Below are 23,068 nucleotides of genomic sequence, written 5' to 3' on the forward strand. Positions count from 1 at the left end.
TTTGGAAGAGGTTTCCTTCCAGGATTTGAACCCTGCCCTCTCAAGAGTCCTAGGAGGCATCTAGATTGTTGCATTAATACAGGTTGGCACCACATTAAGTGCCATGGCTCAGTGCTATGGGATCCTGGGAGCTGTATTTAGACATGTATTATTATTATTATTATTATTATTATTATTATTATTATTATTATTATTATTATTATTATTATATTGTATGACACAGAAAACAAGACAGATATGCTGGATTTCGTATCACAAAATCACAAGTCGAACACTTTCTAAGTGTTCGGGATTGTGTGATGTATTTTCGGATGAAAATAAAATACATCATCATCATCATCATCATCATTATTATTATTTTATGACACAGCAAACAAGAGAGATATGCTGGATTTCGTTTCACAAAATCACAAGTCGAACACTTCCCAAGCGTTGAGTTGTTGTTGTTGTTGTTGTTGTTATTATTATTATATGACACAGCAAACAAGATAGATAGGCTGGATTTCATTTCACAAAATCACAAGTCGAACACTTCCCAAGTGTCTAGGACTCTGTGATGTATTTTCAGATGATGCGCGCAGATCCCAGCAGGGTGGCCTTTCGCAGTTGGCAGATCGTAATTTTGTCAATGTCTATTGTTTCCAAATGCCGGCTGAGATCTTTTGGCACGGCACCCAGTGTGCCCATCACCACCGGGACCACCTGCACTGGTTTCTGCCTGAGTCTTTGAAGTTCAGTCTTGAGGTCCTGAGAGCGGCTGAGTTTTTCCTGTTGTTTTTCATCAATGTGACTGTCACCTGGGATGGCAACATCAATGATCCAAACCTTTTTCTTTTCCATAACTGTGATGTCTGGTGTGTTGTGTTCCAGAACTTTATTTATTTATTTGTTATTATTATTATTATTTGAAACACAATGAGTCCACAGTAGACACTCTTCTGGCTATTGTATTGGATCACACGTCAGACACTTCCCATATTATAATTAATATATTATTAATATATTATTAATAATATTTATTATTATTATTACTATTATTATTATATAATTATTATTTAGACATTTAGACACCTAGACCCAAGAATGCTGGTGCCTCATCAAACTACAAGGAAACTAGGATTGCATCGCACTGAGGAGTGGCTGTTGTTGTTGTTGTTGTTGTTTATATCCTGCTTTTCTATCTTAACCTGAGAAGCAAAACGACTCAAGTGGTGCTGATACTGCAGTCCTTTTGCACCACAGATGCAATCCTAACCCAACGATCAAACCGCTGCACCGGCTTCCCAAGCTGTGCAATCAATGCCACGCAATGTAATGCAATAATGTGAGACACTTTGAATGGTCCAAGGTTTCCTTTTATTGCAAACGTGCGCAAGATGGCAAGAGCTGCAACATGAAACTGAGTGCAGCAAAGACAGAGACAGGCATTCTTGTGTGTGTGTGTGTGTGTGTGAAGGCAAAGGACTGTTGTCCTCTTCCTGGCAAGGAGAATGGGGCCCTTGCAGCAAAATGTCTCTGAGCCTCCTCCGCTCCGTGGCAGCAGTCAGAACGCCTGCATCCAGCAAGGCTTTAGCAAGACCTCTAGCAAAGGAGGCTGGACAGTCCACTTTCTGTCCCAGTGGCATCCCATGGCAGCCGTCTCCCAGAACTGGTGGCCCAAGCTGGGGCTAAATGGGCAAGGGGCAAGGGCCCAGAGGCCCCGGGGCCACAAGAATTGGGGCAGGAAGGGGGCACAGGAGGGTCCCCTGGCGTCCGGCCGACGGGCCCTACTGCTGCTCCGGACACTTCAGGACGTCGTACTTGAGGTAGCCCACCTTGACCACTTGGTACTGGGCATTGACCTGCCAGCAGAAGGGGGTCTGGCAGAAGTGGTATTTCCCTGGAAGAGAGGAAGGAATTGAAGGGAGGAATTGAAGGAGAAAGAGAAGGAAGGAAGGAGACAGCAGAAGAGGGAGGGAGGAAAGAAAGAGAGGAAGAGAAGGAGAAGAAAGGAAGGATGGATGGAAGAGGTGAAAGGGAGGGAAGGAAGGAGAAGGAGAAGGAGAAGGAAGGACGGAAGGAAGGAAGGAGACAGCAGAAGAGGGAGGGAGGAAAGAAAGAGAGGAAGAGAAGGAGAAGAAGAAGAAGAAAGGAAGGATGGATGGAAGACGTGAAAGGGAGGGAAGGAAGGAGAAGGAGAAGGAGAAGGAGAAGGAAGGACGGAAGGAAGGAAGGAAGGAGACAGCAGAAGAGGGAGGGAGGAAAGAAAGAGAGGAAGAGAAGGAGAAGAAGGAGAAGAAAGGAAGGATGGTTGGAAGAGGTGAAAGGGAGGGAAGGAAGGAGAAGGAGAAGGAAGGAGGGCAACAGCAAAGGAGGTAGGAAGAGAGGGAAGGAGGAGAAAGAGAAGGAGGAGAAAGAGAAGGAAGGAAGGGTGGAAAAGGTGAAAGGGAAGGTGAAAAGAAGGGGAGGAAGGAAGGGAAGAGGGGAGGAGAAGGAGAACAGGAAGGAAGGAAGGAGACAGCAGAAGGAGGAAAGGAGGAAAGAAAGAGAGAAGGAGAAGAGGGAGAAGAAATGGATGGATGGAGAAGGTGAAAGGGAGGGAAGGAAGGAAAAGGAGAAGGAAGGAGGGCAACAGCAAAGGAGGTAGGAAGAGAAGGAGGGAGGGAAGGAAGGAAAGAGGAGAGGAGTAGGAGAACAGGAAGGAAGGAAGGAGACAGCAGAAGGAGGAAAGGAGGAAAGAAAGAGGAAGAGAAGGAGAAGAAGGAGAAGGAAGGAAGGATGGAGAAGGTGAAAAGGAGGGAACGAAGGAGAAGGAAGGAGGGCAACAGCAAAGGAGGTAGGAAGAGAGGGAGGGAGGGAAGGAGGAGAAAGAGGAAGAAAGGAAGGAAGGGTGGAAAAGGTGAAAGGGAAGGTGCAAAGGAGGGGAGGGAGGAAGGAAAGAGGGGAGGAGTAGGAGAACAGGAAGGAAGAAAGGAAGCAGCAGAGGAGGGAGGGAGAGAAGGAAGGAGAAGAAAGAGAAGGAAAGAAGCAGTCAGCAGGGGAGGGAGGGAAGGAAAGAAAGAGAGGAAGATGAAGGAAGGAAGTGAGGAAGGAAGGAAGGAAGGAAAGAGAAGGTGAAAAAGAGGAGAGGAAGGAAGGAAAGAGGAGAAAGAGAAGGAGAATGGGAAGGAAGGAAGGAGGCAGCAGCGGAGGGAGGGAGAGAAGGAAGGAGAAAAAAAGAGAAGGAAGGAAGCAGACAGCAGGGTTGGGAGGGAAGGAAAGAAAGAGAAAGATTAGAAGAGGAAGGAAGGAAGGAAGCAAGGAAGGAAAAGGTGAAAGGGAAGGTGGGAAAGAAAAGAAGTAAAAGTATGGGTGGAGACAGCAAAGGAGGGAGGGTGGAAAGGAAGGAAGGAAGGAGAGAAGGAGAGAAGAAGGATAAGGAAGGAAGGATAGGGAAAGTGAAAAGGAGGGAGGGAAAGAGAAAAAAGAGAAGGAGAAAGCAAAGGAGGGAGGAAATGAAATATGGATGGAAGGAAGGAAGGAAGGAAGGAAGGAAGGAAGGAAGGAAGGAAGGAAGGAAGACACAGTTGGTTTGTGGGGACCCCAGTTCAAGGCATTTGGAAAGGTGTGTGTGTGTGTGTGAGTGGGGGTCTCTCTCTTCCCCGGTCCCCCTTGAGTGCCCCCACCCTCCTCCCAGGTGCACGGTTGGGCCCCCTGCCCCCCCCCCCCCCGCCCTGATGCTGGGCCCCTCACCTTTGTGGAGGAAGACGTGCTGGGCGTCCAGAGGGACCCCCGCGAAGAGAGAGTCCATGTGGCGTGGGAAGCCCTTGTCCACCCGCTCGGCCTTCACGTCCAGCCTGGAGGCAGGAAAGAAGAAAGGCCCTGAAGCCCACTTGGGCCAGATCGTCCCCCTTGGACCCCAGTTCCCATTATCCTCCTGAGGACAGAAGGGCCCATTGGGCAGCCTGGGGAGGTCAGCTGGGCCAAGATAGACTCCCAGGGGACCTTAAAGGGCCAGGTTCCCCTCCGGTTTTTAAAAACTCCCCCAGGGTCCCAAAACACTTTCTTTGGTTTTTGCATATTTTAGGGCGAATTATTTGAGGAGGAAGCTGGCCTGTGGGAAAATTGATCCTATTCCTAGGCCTATAACTTGCTTGCATTGGGAAGAGATAATTGTCTTCCTGGGGGGTCCTAAGTGTTGTGAAATGGGCCCAAATTGGGGGACATTTTGGGGGCGAAAAGTGTTTCAAAAGGCTTTGTAGATCCTCCCAAAAGGAACCCCGGCCTCATGCGGCCCCCAGTCTGGACTATCCCACCATCGTCCTTGGACTTTCCACAGCAGCCGGTCCAATGGCAGTGAGACCCTGGTATGATGCCTTTGCCTGCCCTGAGACCCCCCACCCACATCTCCATCGGAGGTGACCCCGTTTGAGTTTTGCCCTGAAACTCTCTAGTGATAAAGACGACCCCGGACTGATTTACGGCTACAGCACGAGGATTTTGGAGGAATGGATTTTAATCATATGTTTTATATTTTTATATTGTTTTAATTGTTTTATTGGATTTTCATTGCTGTTTTAATTATGTGTAGGCATTGAATTGTTTTAATTATGTGTAGGCATTGAATTGTACGCCGCCCTGAGTCCCTTCGGGTGAGAAGGGCGGGATATAAATGTTGTAAATAAATAAATAAATAAATAAATAGTGTGCTACGTACAATCGTGATTAGAATGTGGAAGGATGGGTGTTTGGCTTTTGTAATTTTTCACATGGGATGTGCATTGGGGGTGGCATTTAATTTCCTTGCACAATGTACAATGACAATAGAGCTATTCTATTCTATTATGTTCTGTTCCCACTTGGGCAGGGATACATCCAATTCGCTCCCAATCAACCTTGGAAGGTAGTCTCTTTCTATCTTCCCTCAGGTGCAGCAATGGGCTCTCTAGATGGTCCCACTGGGGATTCCTTCCTCAACAAGCAAGAGGGGCTGGGCCGCATGACCTCCCCGAAGACCCCCATTCTACCTCCAGAACTGCTCTCCGCTGAAGAGGAGGACTTTGCCGTTCTTGCGCTGGATGGCGCCCACGATCTTCTGGACGTCTCTCCCGAGGCCCAGCTTCTCGATGCTCCGGGGGCCCAAGACCCGTGTCCCCTGGTACACCCAAAAGCGCTGCCCTGCAGAACGGAAAGAGAGGGAGTTGGAGTCCAAAACACCTGGAGGGCCCAAGTTTGCCCATGCCTGGTCTACACTGAGCATCTAGTGCAGTTTCCACCTGCATTATATGACAGCATAGAGCCAGCCTAAGCTTACAGAAGAGTCTGGTGCGTGCTAAGCTAGCACAAAGCCATGGGCCTCATGGCCACAACTTCTTCAATGGCAAGAATCAATCAATCCGGTCTTGGAAGGATGGAGGACTCGCTCACCTGCGAAGAAGAAGACCTTCTTGGTCAGCTGGTCCTGGAAGGCGGCGTCGATGGTGCTGGGGAGGGCCGGCCAAGTGTCCTGAATGCGCAGTGGACCCTCGAGGGACCCCTTGGCCACTTTCCGCCAGTATTTCCTAAAGATAAGAGAAGTGCAGTGAGGACCCCCTTATCCACACTGAAGCCTTTTTGCACACATTCATTCGAAAATTATCCTATAAGATACCATTCTGTCCCCCCAAAAAGCATTCTTATGTATAATGTCTTCTTCAATGAGATCCTATAGAGAAAAATGTTCAATGGTCAAGATTTTTCATATTTGGGAACTTTCTACCCATGAAAACCTCATGTCCTCTTTGGCACACACACACTCCAGCATTTTACTCTCATATGCCATGTTGAGATATACAGACATTACCTACGCAAACAAGGGGCTTTGTGCAAAGAAAACCAACATTTTGCAGTAATATAATTCTAAGTTATTAAAAGAAATTCAGACAAATGCTATTTGATTGTCTTATAAAAACATAGAAGAGTTGGAAGAGACCACACGGGCCATCTAGTCCAACCCCCTGCCGTGTGGGAAAAGCACAATCAAAGTAGTATGCAATTTTAGTTCCAGTAGTTAAAGCTGATTTTGTATTAAATTTTATTTAAATTTTTAAATTTTTTGCTGGTTGCTTGAAAGTTCCACTTGCTTGAGTTCCAGTTAACTGAGAGTCTACTGAAGGTATGTGAGGGTGTGTGTGTTATATGTGTGCATGTGTGCATATGTGTGTATATGTGTGTATGCATGTGGGTATATGTGTGCATGTGGGTATATGTGTGCATATGTGTGTGCATGTGTGTATATGTGTGTGCATGTGTGTATATGTGTGTGCATGTGTATATGTGTTCATGTGTATATGTGTTCATGTGTGTATATGTATGTGCATGTGTGTATGTGTGCATGTTGTATGTGTGTGTGCATGTGTATATGTATGCATGTGTATATGTGTGCATATGTGTATGTGTGTGTACGTATGCATGTGTGTATATGTGTATATGTGTGTGTGCATGTGTGTATATGTGTGTATATGTGTGTGCATGTGTGCATATGTGTGCATGTGTGTATATGTGTGCGCATGTGTGTATATGTGTGTGTGCATGTGTATATATGCATGCATGTGTGCGTGTGTGCATGTGTGTTTGCATGTGTGTATATGTGTGTATATGCATGCATGCATGTGTATATGTGCATGTTGTATGTGCGCGCACATGTGTATATGTGTGCATGTGTGTGTGCATGTGTGTATATGTGTGTGTGTGTGCATGTGCATATGTGTGTGTGTGTGCATATACACACATTAACACACACACACACAGAGGTTTTACTTTGCACAAACCCCACAGTTAATGTTTTGCAAGGATGTTCCAAAGTGCACAAAGGGACTGGCGAAGGCGCCTTCCTCTGACCCGTCCTTGAAGAGGTGCAGCTCCTTCTTGATCTCGGCCACGGTGTCGAATCCCGGGACCGTGCAGGCGTCCTCCTCCGGCCGCTCCACCGGCGTGGTCTCCGTCACGGGCGTCACCGAGGAGCCGTCCTCGTCCGTGGTGGAAGCGTCGTCGTAGTCGCCTGCCTCCGTGGGGGGCTCCGTGTCCGGGATGTCGGGGCTTTGCGTGGGCTGCGGCCCTGAGCCCTTCCCTGCGGAGCCAGATGGACCATCATCCTCCAGGTCAGAGGCCCTGTCCGTCCGGAGGGGACTCCAGGCTGGGCTACTCAGAGAGTCCCAGGTTCCTGGAGTTGGAAGGGACCCCAAAGTCCATCCAGGCCAACCTCCTTCTTTCTGCCATTATGCAGGAAGGCACCATCCAAGTCCTCCCGACAGATGGCCATCCAACCTCTGCTTAAAGACCTCCAGAGGAGGAGATGGATGGATGAAGAGATGGAGAGAGAGGGAGGTATAGATAAATAGAATAATAGAGTTGGAAGGGCCTCCAAGGCCAATTCCAGTCCACAGCCCTTTCTGCCAGGCAGGAAGACACCATCTAACCCCTCCTGACAGATAGCCATCACGCCTCTGCTTAAAGACATCCAGAGAAGGAGACAGACAGATACAATCCTAGAGTTGAAAGAGACCCAAAGGCATCCAGTCTAACGCCCAGCCATAAAGGAAGACAGAATCCAATCTCTCCTGACAGATGGCCATCCAGCCTCTGCTTAAAGATCTCCAGAGAAGGAGATGGATGGGTGAATAGATAGATAGATTAAGAGAGAGAGGGGGGGGGGAGGGAGGTATAGATAAATAGAATAATAGAGTTGGAAGGGATCTCAAGGTCGAATCCTGCCAGGCTGGAAGACACCATCTAATCCCGCCCGACAGATAGTCATCAAGCCTTGGCTTAAAGATCTCCAGGGAGGGAGATGGTGGTTGGATGGATATATAGATAAACAGATAGAGTGGGAAGGGACTCCAAGGCCTATCCTGTCCAGACCCATTCTACCGTGCAGGAAGGCACCATCCAATCCCTCCTGGCAGATGGCCATTCAGCCTCAGCTGAAAAACCTCAAGAGAAGGAGATAGGTAAGTAAAAAGATAGAGAGATAGACAGATAGAATTAGAGTTGAAAGGGACCCAAAGGCCATGCAGTCTAACGCCCAGCCATAAAGAAAGACACAATCTAATACCTCCTGACAGATGGCCATCCAACCTCTGCTTAAAGATCTCCAAAGAAGGAGATGGATGGTGAATACATAAATAGAGAGAAAGGGGGGTTTAGATAGATACAACTGTAGAGACCTACAAGACCCACCCAGTCCAACCCCCTTCTTTCTGCCAGGCAGGAAGGCACCATCCAATCCCTCCCGACAGATGGCCATCCAGGGATTCTGCCTAAACATTAGGAAGAACTTCCTGACGGTCAGAGCCATTCAAGAGTAAATGATGCTGCCTAGTAATACAGCAAAGCCTCCTTTTCTCTAAATCTTTAAGCAGAGCTGGATGGCTGCCTGTCAGAATGGGGCTGGACTGGATGGCCTTTGCGTGCCCCTTCCAGCCCTTCTATGGACACCAAGAGGGACCCTCACTGAGGAGGAGAGGGCGGGTGGGGGTCCACTCACCGTACAGGTACTGGATCCCTTCTATGTCGTCCGGGTGCAGCTGGAGGTCGGCCAGGTAGGTGTACATGGGGTACATGAGGGCCTCGCGCACGGTGGAGTGCTCCAGGCCCAGCGCATGGCCAAACTCGTGGGCGGCCACCAGGAAGAGGCTGTATCCTGCAAGGCAGAAGACGAGCAATGGGTCAGAGCAGCAGCCCCACTGGGACCACCATAAGCCCAACACAATGATCACACTCCCCCCAATCAGGGTCTTCAACATCCCCCTCCCCATGTTGGAGCTCAACCCATATGCATTGTCCATTATTTTGCCACTTAAATTATACGTCTGCTTCTCTTAGGCTGGCTCTACTATGCTCTATATGCTAGGATCTGATGATGAAATAGTCCAAAATTAGGATTGTTGTTGTTGTGTGCCTTCAAGTCATTTCAGACTTAGGTCAAGGGGCCAGGTAAATAACCTTGGAGGGCCACATCCAGCCCATGGGCCTTAGTTTGGGGTTCCCTGATCTAGACGATCTCATAAGACCATTGGTAAGGAAAGGGACCCTCAAAGACCATCTAGATCAGGGGTCCCCAAACTAAGGCCCGGGGGCCGGATGCGGCCCTCCGAGGTCATTTACCTGGCCCCCGGCCTCAGTTTTATAATATAATATATTGTATATAATATAATATTGATAATAGTATTATAATGTAATACAATATAACACTAATAATAATACCATATAATAATATTAATTATATATTCTATATTACATATAATATTACTAGTAATATTATAGTATAGTGGTATAGTTCAATATAGTAATATATAATGCTAATATTGTGCTATGCTAATAATATAATATATTGTATGTACTGTACATATAATTTGTAAGCCACTCTGAGTCCCCTTTGGGGTGAGAAGGGTGTGATACAAATGTAGTAAATAAATGCAGTAAATAAATAATAAATAAATAAATACATTTTAGACTTAGGCTAGCCCAAAGTCTGAAATGACTTGAAGGCAAACAACAACAACAACAACAACAACAACTACCCTAATTAACTTGACTATCTCATTGGCCAGAAGCAGGACCACACTTCCCATTGAAATCCTGATAAATGTATGTTGGTTAAAATTGTTTTTATTTTTAAATATTGTATTGTTCTTTCATTGTTGTTGTTGTTGTTTTTGCACTACAAATAAGACATATGCAGTGTGCATCGGAATTTGTATTTTTTTTCAAATGATAATCCGGCCCCTCAACAGTCTGAAGGATTGTGGACCGGCCCTCGGATTAAAAAGTTTGGGGACCCCTGATCTAGATGATCTCATAAGGCCATCAGAAGATCATAGATAAGGAAAGGGACCCTCAAAGAACATCTAGATGGTTTCATAAGACCATAGGTAAGGAAAGGGGCCCCCAAAGGCCATCTAGACAATCTCATAAAACCATAGGTAAAGAAAGGGACTCTCAAAGGCCATCTAGATGGTCTCATAGAACCATAGGTAAGGAAAGTGACCTCCAAAAGCCATCTAGATGGCCTCATAAGGCCGTAGCTAAGCAAAGAGACCTTCAAAGACCATCTAGACGATCTCATAAGACCATAGGTAACCAAAGAGACCCTAAGTATAAAGTTTAGGACAGGGGCCAGGTAAATGACCTTGGAGGGCAGCCTCCGGCCCACGGGCCTTAGTTTGGGAACCCCTGAAGTAGGAAATGACATTGATCACTCGGGAACAACAATATGATAATGTTGATGTTAATGTTGATGTATACCCTGCTTTTTCTCTCCACTCTCGGGGAGTTCCCGTTGCCTGGCTTCCAGTCAACTGAGAGTCTACTATTCCATCCTTTGGTGTCCTAATCGGGCCTTGGGGTCTCAGCCCTTCCCTTGGAGGGAGACGGGGTGCTCCCTCCTGCCTGGGTGGCTTTCTCACCTTGGTCGGGGCACAGGCCCCACTTCTTGTCGGTGTCGTAGTTGCTGGTGGTGGCGCACCAGAGCCGCCCGTCCTCACGGCCCTCGGAGGTGCAGGAAGAGTAGCTCTTGCCCTGGAAGGTGAAGGGGAAGGCGCAGGGCTCGCCTTGGGAGTTGCCCCCAACCACAGCCGTGTCTGGGAAGGAAGCAAGGAAGGAAGGAGAGGCAAGAAATAAATGAAACACACTGATATAGGGCGTGTTGAAGCCTGGTCGGATTCTGCATACTCAGAAGATGAGGAAGGGGATGCTGGGATTCATTCAGAGCACCCAGAGGAGGACAGAAGTGGCTGAAGAGAGTGGTTTTGGAATCTCCTAGCAATAATAATAATAATAATAATAATAATAATAATAATAATAATAATAATAATAACCAGTGCAGGTGGTCCCGGTGGTGATCGGCACATTGGGTGCCGTGCCAAAAGATCTCAGCCGGCATTTGGAAACAATAGACATTGACAAAATCACAATCTGCCAACTGCAAAAGGCCACCCGACTGGGATCTGCACACATCATCCGAAAATACATTACACAGTCCTAGACACTTGGGAAGTGTTTGACTTGTGATTTTGTGATACGAAATCCAGCATATCTATCTTGTTTGCTGTGTAATAATAATAATAATAATAATAATAATAATAATAATAATAACAATACTTTATTTTTGTATCCCGCCACCATCTCCCCAGAGGGACTCAGGGCGGCTAACATGGGGCCAAGCCCAAAGGCAAAACATAACAAGATTAAAAGCATACATAAACAATCTCAACAATGGATAAACTAAAACAGATTACAACACAATAAAACAATATAACTCAATCATAGTAAAAATAATATGTTAAAATGACATACTACAACACAATGGGTCCCCCTGGGGGAAAAGAGCAGTATATAAATTAATTAATTAAATAAATAAATAGATAAATAAACAGATAGTGGTTAAAATAGGGAGGGAGCAGTCAGGACAAAGTGCCGTTATGTATAGCTATGGGACCCTTATAAAAAGTGCCTAGACAAAGTGCTCAGGTGTTCTCTGTGGGAAATTGGGGTGCGATATGAGGTCAGGTTTTTCTCCAAGTTCCCATGAGACTGGAGAAAGCGATATCAGTTCTCATGAGAATCTGCCAGAAGTGCATACTGAGAAATGTGGGAGACAAATGTTTGTCCGGATCAAGGTGCTTGGAACTTTGGAGGCAGATCATACAACAGAGACAGATTTTGTTTTCCCGGAAGCTTAGAGATAAGGAGAGGAAAACCAGGTGTGTGAGGAATGATGTCATGGGAGGGACTGGGGCCTTTTAAGTGGTTTTCTGCTGTTATAATCCTTTGTGAGAGCAACATTGTATTCAGGTGAATAGCTCTACGTCCCTCCTACGTTTGTATATTCATGCAATCAATTTTTAAAGTTTGTTCTGGGTTCCAGTTTCATGTGTGGAATAGGTTGCCTGCCGTGGATTCGTTTGAGAGTGGCATATGCTACTGCCTGGGAGTCCAGTTAAGCTGGATGTCTGTCTGTTGAGAAGATTTGGATGGTGTCATCCTGCCTGGCAGAAGAGGGCTGGACTGGATGGCCTTTGGAGGACCCTTCCAACTCTGGGATTCTATGACCCAAGCCCTCCCCTCCAAGGCTTGGCTGTACCTCTGTTGGGGCAGAAGCCGTACTTCTTGTCCCGGTCAAAGTTCCCAGTGGTGGCACACCATCGGTACCCGTCGTCCCGTCCTTCGGTGGTGCAGCCGTCATAGGACTTGCCGTCGAAGATGAACGGGAAGACGCACTTCTCCCCGTTGCCGTTTCCTCCGTAGGTGAAGAGAACTGCAGAGGAAGAAGCACATAAGGAGGGTCTCATTGCAGGTGGGCCCAGGGAGGACGGAGGGGAGCTTGCAGCAGAGAGTTGTCCTCATTTGACCCTCTAGGTTGGGGGACATTGCACTAAGCCATGCAGGAGCCCCCGGCCTGTGATGAATGAGGAGGTGGCCAGTCCTAGAGACCCCCCTTTGAAGCATCCAGAGCAGATGGCAATCATTCCAATTGGGTGACTTCCCAATTAGAGCACCTGAAAGGCCACTATATTGGGGCCGGGCTGTGGCTCAGGCTGGTAAACAGCTGCTGCAATAAATCACTCTGACCATGTGGTCATGAGTTCGAGGCCAGCCCGTCAATTAAAAATAAAATATAGCCCCTGCTTGTTGCTGACCTAGCAACCCGAAAGATAGTTGCATCTATCAAGTAGGAAATAAGGTACCACTTGTAAAAGTGGGGAGGCAAGTTTAACTAATTTACAACGTTGGAATGAGGAAGTGAAGAAGTGCCATCAGAGTGGATGATGAAGCAGCTGCTCCCCCCTGTGCCCAGAATAGAACATCCCCTCAGGAGAAGGTTAAATTGCCTCTGCGTCTGTCTGTTGTCTCTGTCTCGGTTCGATGTGTTTATGGGCATTGAATGTTTGCCCTATATGTACATAATGTGATCCGCCCTGAGTCCCCTTCGGGGTGAGAAAGAAGGGCGGAATATAAATACTGTAAATAAATAAATATATTGACAGGCATGGCCTACACTCCTGAACTAATGCAACATGATACAAGTCTAAGTGCCATGGCTCAACACTATGGGTTCATGGAAGCTGCAGGTTTGCAAGGCCTTGAGCCTTCTTTGCAACCCCTCGACTCACGTTCGCTGGGGCAGAAGCCATAGGTCTTGTCCTTGTCGTAGTCGGCGGTGGTGGCGCACCAGGAGAGGCCGTCGGTGCGCCCGGCGGTTGTGCAAGTGGAGTAGGACTTTCCCTCAAAGACGAAGGGGAAGTGGCAGGAGGCGCCCTTGGCGTTCCCGTAGTAGGTCTTCACCACTGGGCAGAAGGAAGGAAGGAAGAGGAAGGGTTGTGGTCAGAACTGGGGAAGGAAGGAAGGGAGGGAGGGAGGGAGGGAGGGAGGGAGGGGATGGGGATTGCATTGGGTGCAAGCCCAGCCTGTGGCCCAACTCACCAATCCCAGTTCCCAGGGTCCAGAACTCATCGTCGTCAAAGTGGGCATCTCCACTGAAGCGGTCCTTCCCCGGAGGGAATGCATGGGCCAGGAGCCCGTCCTTGCCGTCAAAGGGGTAGCCATCGCCATGCTCTGACGGGAAAAGGAAGATTTATTATTATTATTATTATTATTATTATTATTATTATTATTATTATTATTATTATTACACAGCAAACAAGATAGATATGCTGGATTTCGTATCACAAAATCTCAAGTCGAACACTTCTTAAGTGTCTAGGACTGTGTGATGTATTTTCGGATGATGCGTGCAGATCCCAGTCGGGTGGCCTTTTGCAGTTGACAGATCGTAATTTTGCCAATGTCTATTATTTCGGCTGAAATCTTTTGGCACGGCACCCAGTGTGCCGATCACCACCAGGACCACCTGCACTGGTTTCCGCCAGAGTCTTTGCAGTTCGATCTTGAGGTCCTGAGAGCGGCTGAGTATTTCCTGTTGTTTTTCCTCAATGCGACTGTCACCTGGGATGGCGACATCAATGATCCAAACCTTTTTCTTTTCCACAACTGTGATGTCTGGTGTGTTGTGTTCCAGAACTTTGTCAGTCTGGATTTAGAAGTCCCACAGTATCTTTGCGTGCTCATTTTCCAATACTTTTGCTGGTTTGTGATCCCACCAGTTCTTTGCTGCTGGGAGGTGGGACTTGAGGCATAAGTTCCAATGAATCATTTGGGCCACATAGTTGTGCCTCTGTTTGTAGTCTGTCTGTGCAATTTTCTTACAGCAGCTGAGGATATGATCAATGGTTTCATCGGTTTCCTTGCACAGTCTGCATTTTGGGTCATCAGCTGATTTTTCGATCTTGGCCTTAATTGCATTTGTCCTGATGTCTTGCTCCTGGGCTGCAAGGATCAGGCCTTCCGTCTCCTTCTTCAGGGTCCCATTCGTGAGCCAGAGCCAGGTCTTCTCCTTGTCAGCTTTTCCTTCAATTTTGTCAAGGAACTTTCCATGCAATGTTTTGTTGTGCCAGCTGTCAGCTCTAGTTTGTAGTGCGGTTTTCTTGTACTGTTTTTTTGTCTGCTGTGCTTTGAGGAGTTTCTGATTTTTGACTTCAATCAAAGCAGGTTCTTCCCTTCTAACTGGAGCAAATTATAGGGAGCGGTCAACCCTCCTGCTTAAGGAGCTCCACTGGCTGCCGTTCACCTTCCCGACCCAATTCAAGGTGCAAGTGATCACCTACAAAGCCCTGAACGGTTTGGGACCCTCCTACCTTAGTGATCGCCTCTCCCCCTACGAACCTGCACGATCTCTTCGTTCGTCGGGGGAGGCCCTCCTCTCGCTCCCACCTCCGTCACAAGCACGGTTGGTGGGGACGAGAGAGAGAGAGGGCCTTCTCCGTGGTGGCCCCCTTCCCGGCTCTGGAACTCGCTCCCCAGGGAAATCAGGCAAGCCCCCACCCTGGTAGCATTCAGAAAGAGCTTGAAAACCTGGCTCTTTACTCAAGCCTTTAGATAAAGATTGCTCATCCAGAAGCAATCTGTATCTGTGACCATTCTTGTACCGGTTTGCACCTTTTACCTTTGTCAACTCGATATAGACACAGGTTCTATTCCCATCCCAATTTGCACCTCCAGAATTTGCAGCACTTTATCAGTCACCTTGTGTTTACAATATTTATATGGTGCACCTTACCCAGTCTACTTTTACAATCTCTCCGTTTTAATCCATGTTTTTATTAGTTCTTGTTTTTATTGGCTAATGTTTAAATTTTTTAATTGTGCATGTTTTTGTCTATTGCTGTGTTTTATACTGCTACTGTTTTTATTCGGGCTTGGCCCCATGTAAGCCGCCCTGAGTCCCCTCCGGGGAGATAGAGGCGGGGTATAAAAATAAAGTTATTATTATTATTATTATTTGCTTTACATCTTCTGCCAGGGCATGTTCTTCTTCTTTGACTGCTTGCTTTACTTGCAAGAGTCCTCTGCCCCCTGATCTTCTAGGCAGATATAGCCGGTCAACATCACTGCGAGGGTGCAGGGAATGATGAATGGTCATGAGTTTTCTTGTTTTTCTGTCCAAATTGTCCAGTTCCATCTGTGTCCAATTTATAATGCCAGCAGTATATCTTATGACAGGTATGGCCCAGGTGTTTATGGCCTTGATGGTGTTGCCTCCATTGAGCTTGCTTTTGAGAATTTTTCTTTGTGTGTATTCTTTGCTGACCACAGTCTTCACATGTTCATGCTTGATGTTGTCCAGCTGTAGTATGCCCAGATATTTATAGGCCTCTGGCTGGTGACACTTTATTGTTTGGCCATTAGGCATATTTATGCCCTCACTTTCAATGATGATGATGATGATTATTATTATTATTATGATTATGTTTATTTATATCCCACTTTTTCTCTCCACAAGGAGACCCATGTCCTGGTTTAAAGGGGAGTTTCCTTCTCTGAGACTGCATGGCAGAAGCAGAGTTGGACTGGATGGCCTTTGGGGTCTCCTTCAGACTCTTTTGGAATGTAAGATTACTTACTCTGTTGGATCCTCTTTCTCTGGAGGTTTTGAAACAGAAACTGAATGGTCATCTCTCATGAGGGCTTGGGTGGTGCCTTCCTGCCTGGCAGAAGAAGGTTGGACTGGATGGCCTTTGGGGTCCCTCCCGTCTGGCTCTAGGATTGCATGGTTCTCAACCTTCCTGATGCCACGATCCCTTAATACTGTTCCTCATGTTGTGGTGACCCCCAACCATAAAATTATTTTCATTGCTACGTCATAACTGTCATTTTGGCTACTGTTATGAATTGTAATGTAAATATCTGATATGCAGGATGTATTGTCATTCACTGCACCAAATTTGTCACAAATATCCCATACACCCAAACCTGAATGCTGGTGGGGTTGGGGAGGATTAATGTTGCCATTTGGGAGTTGTAGTTGCTGAGATGTATAGTTCACCTACAATCAAAGAGCATTCTGAAATCCACCAACGATTAATTGAACCAATTTTGGCACACAGAAGTTTGGTGGGCATTGATCTTGAGTCTGGGAGTTGTAGTTCACCTATATTCAGAGAGCACTATGGACTCGAGCAACAATGGATCTGGACCAAACTTGGTACAAATACTCAATATTCCCAAATGTGAACACTGATGGAGTTTGGGAAAACAGACCTTGACATTTGGGAGTTGTAGTTGCTGGGATTTACAGTTCACCTACAATCAAAGAGCCCCTTGAACCCCACCAGTGATAGAATTGGAACAAGGACAGGCAGAGGGATCTTCAGCCTTCTCTGCCAGAGGGATCACCCAAGACCATCAGAAATGTGTGTCTTCTGATGGCCTTTGGCGACCCTTCTGAAGCCCCCTCATGACCGCCCAGGGGTCCCGACCCCCAGGTTGAGAAACATTGCCCCAGGAAGCCCTCCCACAGGAACGCCCCTCCCCTTCCTCACCGTCGGTGCCAAACATGATGAGGATGTCCACGTCACCGCTCTCCCGGCGGGTGAAGGTCAGCGGGGTCACGTCGCTCCAGACCCGGAAGGCCCGGGCAAAGGCGTCCTCGGTGATGTCGGTGTCCAGGTCGGGGGAGTAGTTGACCACCCTGAGGGACAGAAGGGGAGCCAGGCTCGTTTCACAGAACCATAGAAGCAGAGTGGGAAGAGACCTCCTGGGACATCTAGTCCAACCCAATGATGCCGTGCAAGAATAGCACAATCCATTTGATAGCTTGGGAAGGATAATAATAATAATAATAATAATAATAATAATAATAATAATAATAATAATAATTTTATTCTTATACCCCGCCCCATCTCCCCGAAGGGACTCGGGGCGGCTTACATGGGGCCAAGGATGTCACATTGAGGAGTGGGCAGGAAAGGACATTCCACCTAAATATCAGGAAGAACTTCGTGTGGGCAGGAGCTGTTCAGCAGAGGAATGCACTGCTGCTTCAGAGTCTAGTAGAGTTTAAGCAGATGCTGAGTCTGGGTGGCCATCTGTTGGGAGGGTTTCTATTTATTTATTTATTTATTTATTTATTTATTTATTTATTTATTTACAGTATTTATATTCTGCCCTTCTTTCTCACCCCGAAGGGGACTCAGGGTGGATTACAATGGACACATTATGGCAAACATTCAATGCCAACAGACAAACAACATACAGTATAGACAGACACAGAGGCATTTAACATTTTTTTCCAGCTTCACGATTCCGGCCACAGGGGGAGCTGTTGCTTCGCCGTCCACTAGTGGCTGTACTTCCTCATTCCTTTCCTCGTGTTTTGCTGGCAGTTTTATGATGTTGTAAACTAGTTAAATTAGCCTCCCGCATAAAGCGTACCTAAATTTCCCTACTTGACAGATGCAACTGTCTTTCGGGGCTGCATAGGTCAACAGCAAGCCGGGCTATTTAATGGTCGGGGGCTTAACCCAACCCGGGCTTCGAACTCATGACCTCTCGGTCAGTAGTGATTTATTGCAGCTGGTTACTAGCCAGCTGCGCCACAGCCCGGCTGGTTCCTTCCTGCTCAAGGGCAGAATGGACTGGATAGCATTTGTGGCTCTCCTTGTCACGATGAAATGTGACGTGCAGATTTGATAAATGTGGATTTTGTATGTGTGGGGATGAATGAACTGACTGAAAGGTGTATGACTGGGGCCTAATTCGGCTGAAGATGCAATTCTCAAAGATTGGAGGCCTGAAAAACAACTAACTCTCATTAACAATTGCTGAAGAGACCTGTGACAATGATTACCTGTTGAGCCTTTGGGGAAAAACAGCCTAGTTTTTCAGCCCTCTTTTTAAGACTGAAAAAGTCCTGCTCGGCTTATACTCGGCTGAGGGTCCTGGTTGGCTTATATTTGGGTCAGCTTATACTCGAGAATATATGGTACATTTATTATTTTTCTCTATTATTATTGGTATTATTACATTTATTATTTTTTCCTATTATTGTTGCTACTATTACATTTATTTTACTCTATTATTGTTGCTACTATTACATTTATTTTACTCTATTATTATTATTATTATTATCATTTATTATGACACAGCAAACAAGATAGATATGCTGGATTTCGTATCACAAAATCACAAGTTGAACACTTCCCAAGTGTCTAGGACTATTATTATTATTATTATTATTATTATTATTATTATTATTATTATTATTATTTCACTCTGATCTTCTTATTATTATTGCATTTATTATTTTACTCTATTTATTATTACATGTATTATTTTCCTGTATTTATTATTAGTATGTTCTTTATATAAGACCTTAAAAGTTCTGATATACCCTCTCACACTGAAATTGCAATACAGTAGAATCTCACTTATCCAACATAAACGGGCTGGCAGAATGTTGGATAAGTGAATATGTTGGATAATAAGGAGGAATTAAGGAAAAGCCTATGAAACATCAAATTAGATTATCATTTTACAAATTAAGCACCAAAACATCATGTTTTACAACAAATTTGACAGAAAATGTTGTTCAATATGCAGTAATGCTGCAGTAATTACTGTATTTACGAATTTAGCACCAAAACATCACAATGTATTGAAAACATTGACTACAAAAACATTGACTACTAAAAGGCAGACTGCGTTGGATAATCCAGAATGTTGGATAAGCGAATGTTACATAAGTGAGACTCTACTGTAATTATAGTTATGCTATTTTAACCATGGTTTGTTTAATCTGTTTTTAGTTTGATACTTGTGTTTTAATTGTATATTTTATGATGTAAATGTGACTGATGGGGCTTGTCCCCGTGTAAGCCGCTCCGAGTCCCTTCGGGGAGATGGTGGCGGCATAGAAAAATAAAGTTGTTATTATTATTATTATTATTATTATTATTATTATTATTATTATTATTATTATTTTATTATGACATATAACAACAATAATAATAATAATAATAATAATAATTATTATTATTATTATTATTATTATTATTATTATAAAAAGAACCTAGGTTTAAAAAATATTCATGACATCCTTCCAACCCTAACGGAACATAATCTACCTGGGAGTACGGCAGAATCTCTTTCTCTAGGGTTCTGAAGGAGCAGCCAGATGGCCATCTGTCAGGAGGGCTTGAGTGGTGCCTTTCTTTACGGAAGAAGGAGGTGGCACTGGATGGCCTTTGGGGGGTCCCTTTGGGGGTCCCTTCCAACCATTTTTTATTTAGAGGTAAAGGAAAATGATAGCAAATTATATATATCATGAAGACCCCGCCTACACTGCTATATAATGCATTGAACTGGTTATATGACTCTACACTGACATATAATTCAGTGAAACTTCATTCTGGAATCTGGCAGAAAAGGGTTGGACTGGATGACCTTTGAGAGTTTCTTCCAACTATATGATTCTGCTTCCATTTGATGTTTGATGTTTTGTTTTATGACTGATATAATAGTTTGCATTTTTATGACTGATATAATAGTTTGCATTTTTTATTTAATTTTATTTGTTACATCATACTGTTGGGGGTGCTTAGATGGTGCTTTTCTTGCCTGGCAGAGCAAAGGGGTTGGGCTAGATGGCCCTTAGAAGTCCCTCCTAACTTTAGGATTCTATTATTATTATTATTATTATTATTATTATTATTATTATTATTATTATTATTATTATTATTTTATTGTATGACACAGCAAACAAGATAGATATGCTGGATTTCGTATCACAAAATCACAAGTCGAACACTTCCCAAGTGTCTAGGACTGTGTGATGTATTTTCGGATGATGCGTGCAGATCCCAGTAGGGTGGCCTTTTGCAGTTGTTGTTGTTGCTATTATTATTACTATTATTATTATTATTATTATTATTATTATTATTATTATTATTAAGCAGAGACTGGACAGCCATCTGTTGGGGGTGCTTTGATGGTGCTTTTCCTGCCTGGCAGAGTAAAGGGGTTGGACTAGATGATCTTTAGAAGTCCCTCCCAACTCTAGGCTGTTATGCCACCCCTTGCACAGGGACGAAGGGTCACTCTCACACCCTTACTCACCGGTAGGTGATGTCCTTGTGGTCCCACTTGAGGTCCCCCTGGAAGGTCTGGAAGTGGCCGAAGTCGGGGACCCCGCAGCGAGGGGCCCGGATGGCGCTGAGCGTGGGCCCGTCCAGCTGCCCGGTCTCCGGGAGGCTCAGCCGCCGCTGCATCTTCTTCAGGGCCTCGTCCAGCGTCACCTGCCCGGCCAGATGCCCCGACCCTTCCAGGTAGCCGTAACGGTAGAGGTAGCGCTGCAGCAAAGAAAGGAGCAGGTTGGCAGGTTCTGGGCTGGTGGAGAGGCTGGGTGGCTATCTGCTGGGAGTGCTTTTTTTATTCATTTATTTTATTTACAGTATTTATATTCCGCCCTTCTTTCTCACCCCGAAGGGGACTCAGTGCAGATCACATTATATACATATAGGGCAAACATTCAATGACCATATACACATAGAACTGAGACAGAGACAGACGCAGAGGCAATTTAACCTTCTCCTGAGGGGATGTTCGATTCTGGCCACAGGGGGGAGCAGCTGCTTCATCATCCACTGTGACGGCACTTCCTCATTCCAACATCGTAAATTGGTTAAATTTTCCTCCCCACTTTATAAGTGGTACCTTATTTCTTACTTGATAGATGCAACTCTCTTTTGGTCAGCAATGAGCAGGGGCTATTTTTTATTTTTTAATTGACGGGTGCTCACCCTGCCACAGGCTGGCCTCGAACTCATGACCTCATGGTCAGAGTGATTTATTGCAGCAGGCTGCTCACCAGCCTGTGCCACAGCCCGGCTTTGATTGTGTCTCCTTCCATGGGAGAAAGGGGTTGGGCTGGATGGCCTCTGGGGACCTCTTACAGGTCAATGATTCTATGACTTGCCCATGGGTTTCTCAGTCTGGTTTCTAACCTACACTTTGCGTGAAGATTGTGCACCGGAGCCCAAAACACCCGGAGGGCCAAAATTGGCCCAGGCCTGGCCTAGAGGGTCAATGGCACCGGAGCCTCTCCAAGGTGCAGATGCAAAACCCATTCCAGCCCTAATACGGCTTCCTTTGGCCATCCCTTGACCAGCTTTTTAGCCAGATTTTGTTTTGGGGGGGGGATGCTACTCTAGAGGCAGGGCAGGCCCAAGGTAATTTTCAAGTGTAGGCGAACAGAATTTTGGCGCCTCCCCCCAAAACCAATCACTGAAAAATAAAAGCGTTGGATAAGCAAAAATGTTGGATAATAAGGAGGGATTAAGGAAAAGCCTAAATAAAGAACAACACTCTGAAAACAGGGGAAATCCAGACAGGAAACAATCAGGGCCAGCTAACACCTTCCACCCAAGGAAGCCCCCAGGGAGGAAGCAGCCAGGCTTTGAGTCTGCAAGACCATTAAATGCTAATCAAGCAGGCCAATTGCAACATTCACATTGACCTTGCAGTGGGGCCCAGTGCCCCCTCCTCGTCCCGCCCCTATTGCACCCACTCACCTTGGCCAGGTCTTTCTCGGACACCTGGCTGACCATCTCTCCAGGGAAGGCGATGACCAGGGGTCCGCTGGGGTCCTGGAGTGGGGCGGCCTGGGCGCAGAGCAGGGCCAGGAGCCCCAGCAGGAGGGGGGCCAGGAGGGAGGGACCCATGGCTGGGACTCAGGGGGTCTTTCTGGGTCTTGCTTGGACGTCTGGTGGCCTCGGAGCTCCGCTTCTGCCTCTTCTCTGCCAGAAGGAGCTGGCCAGCCCGGCTTTATACCTTCAAGGAGGGAGGGGGGAGGGGGGGAGGGGGTGACTCACCCTCCACCCCACAAATCACTCACTCACTCACTCACTCACTCATTGCCCTTGGAAGGAAGGAACAGGAGGGGGGGTGCAGGTCAACCACTTCCTGGGACTTTCTCAACACTTTGTTTACTGAGCTTTGCAGGAAGTGTGAAATCCAGCAAGAAATAGCCCACACTGTGGTTTTGTATTGGGGGGAAATTAGCCCATTTGTGTGTGTGTGTGTGTGGGGGGGGGGGGGGGTTGAAGTGGACTGGGGCCAGGCATCACCATCAGCAGCATCAGCATCATCATAGAATCATAGAATCCTAGAGTTGGAAGAGACCTCACCTCATGGGCCATCCAGTCCAACCCCCAAGAAGCAGGAAATCACATTCAAAGCACCCCCGACAGATGGCCATCCAGCCTCTGTTTAAAAGCCTCCAAAGATGGAACCTCCACCACAGTCCGGGGCAGAGAGTTCCACTGCTGAACAGCCCTTCTCACAGTGAGGAAGTTCTTCCTGATGTTCAGGTGGAATCTCCTTTCCTGTAGTTTGAAGCCATTGTTCCATTGCGTCCTAGTCTGCAGGGCAACAGAAAACAAGCTCCCTCCCTCCTCCCTAGGACTTCCCCTCACATATTTGTACATGGCTATCATGTCGCCTCTCTCTCAGCCTTCTCTTCTGCAGGCTAAACATGCCAAGCTCTTTAAGCCGCTCCTCATAGGGCTTGTTCTCCAGACCCTTAATCATTTTAGTCGCCCTCCTCTGGACGCTTTCCAGCTTGTCAACATCTCCCTTCAATTGCGGTGCCCAGAATTGGACCCAGTGTGATTCCAGGTGTGGTCTGACCAAGGCAGAATAGAATAAGGGCGAGCATGACTTCCCTGGATCTAGATCA

At 46.3% G+C, this 23,068-nt stretch overlaps 1 protein-coding gene across 1 annotated transcript; it reads right to left on the reverse strand.

Moving 5' to 3' along the window:
* Nucleotides 1–1,620: 1,620 nt before the first annotated feature.
* On the reverse strand, nt 1,621–22,245 carry mmp9 (matrix metallopeptidase 9). Its single transcript, XM_062979293.1, has 13 exons — nt 21,903–22,245; nt 20,449–20,681; nt 16,875–17,023; nt 13,420–13,551; nt 13,110–13,283; nt 12,080–12,253; nt 10,404–10,577; nt 8,483–8,638; nt 6,838–7,066; nt 5,386–5,519; nt 4,986–5,136; nt 3,712–3,815; nt 1,621–1,879 (listed from the first exon to the last, which is right to left on the reverse strand). The coding sequence occupies exons 1-13, from the start codon at nt 22,050–22,052 to the stop codon at nt 1,767–1,769; spliced, it is 2,073 nt and encodes a 690-aa protein (XP_062835363.1). The 5' UTR covers nt 22,053–22,245; the 3' UTR covers nt 1,621–1,766.
* Between the last annotated feature and the right edge of the window lie 823 nt (nt 22,246–23,068).

This window comes from Anolis carolinensis, chromosome 4 (assembly GCF_035594765.1).
Source record: "Anolis carolinensis isolate JA03-04 chromosome 4, rAnoCar3.1.pri, whole genome shotgun sequence".
Taxonomy (NCBI): domain Eukaryota; kingdom Metazoa; phylum Chordata; class Lepidosauria; order Squamata; family Dactyloidae; genus Anolis; species Anolis carolinensis.

Excerpts from the sequence above, each read along its gene's own strand:
- mmp9 (XM_062979293.1), bottom strand. The coding sequence starts at position 22,052 with ATGGGTCCCTCCCTCCTGGCCCCCCTCCTGCTGGGGCTCCTGGCCCTG. Across the intron at positions 7,067-8,482 it reads AGGGATCCAGTACCTGTACG|GGAAGGGCTCAGGGCCGCAG; the intron begins GTGAGTGGACCC and ends CTGGCTCCGCAG. Across the intron at positions 5,137-5,385 it reads GAAGGTCTTCTTCTTCGCAG|GGCAGCGCTTTTGGGTGTAC; the intron begins GTGAGCGAGTCC and ends TCCGTTCTGCAG.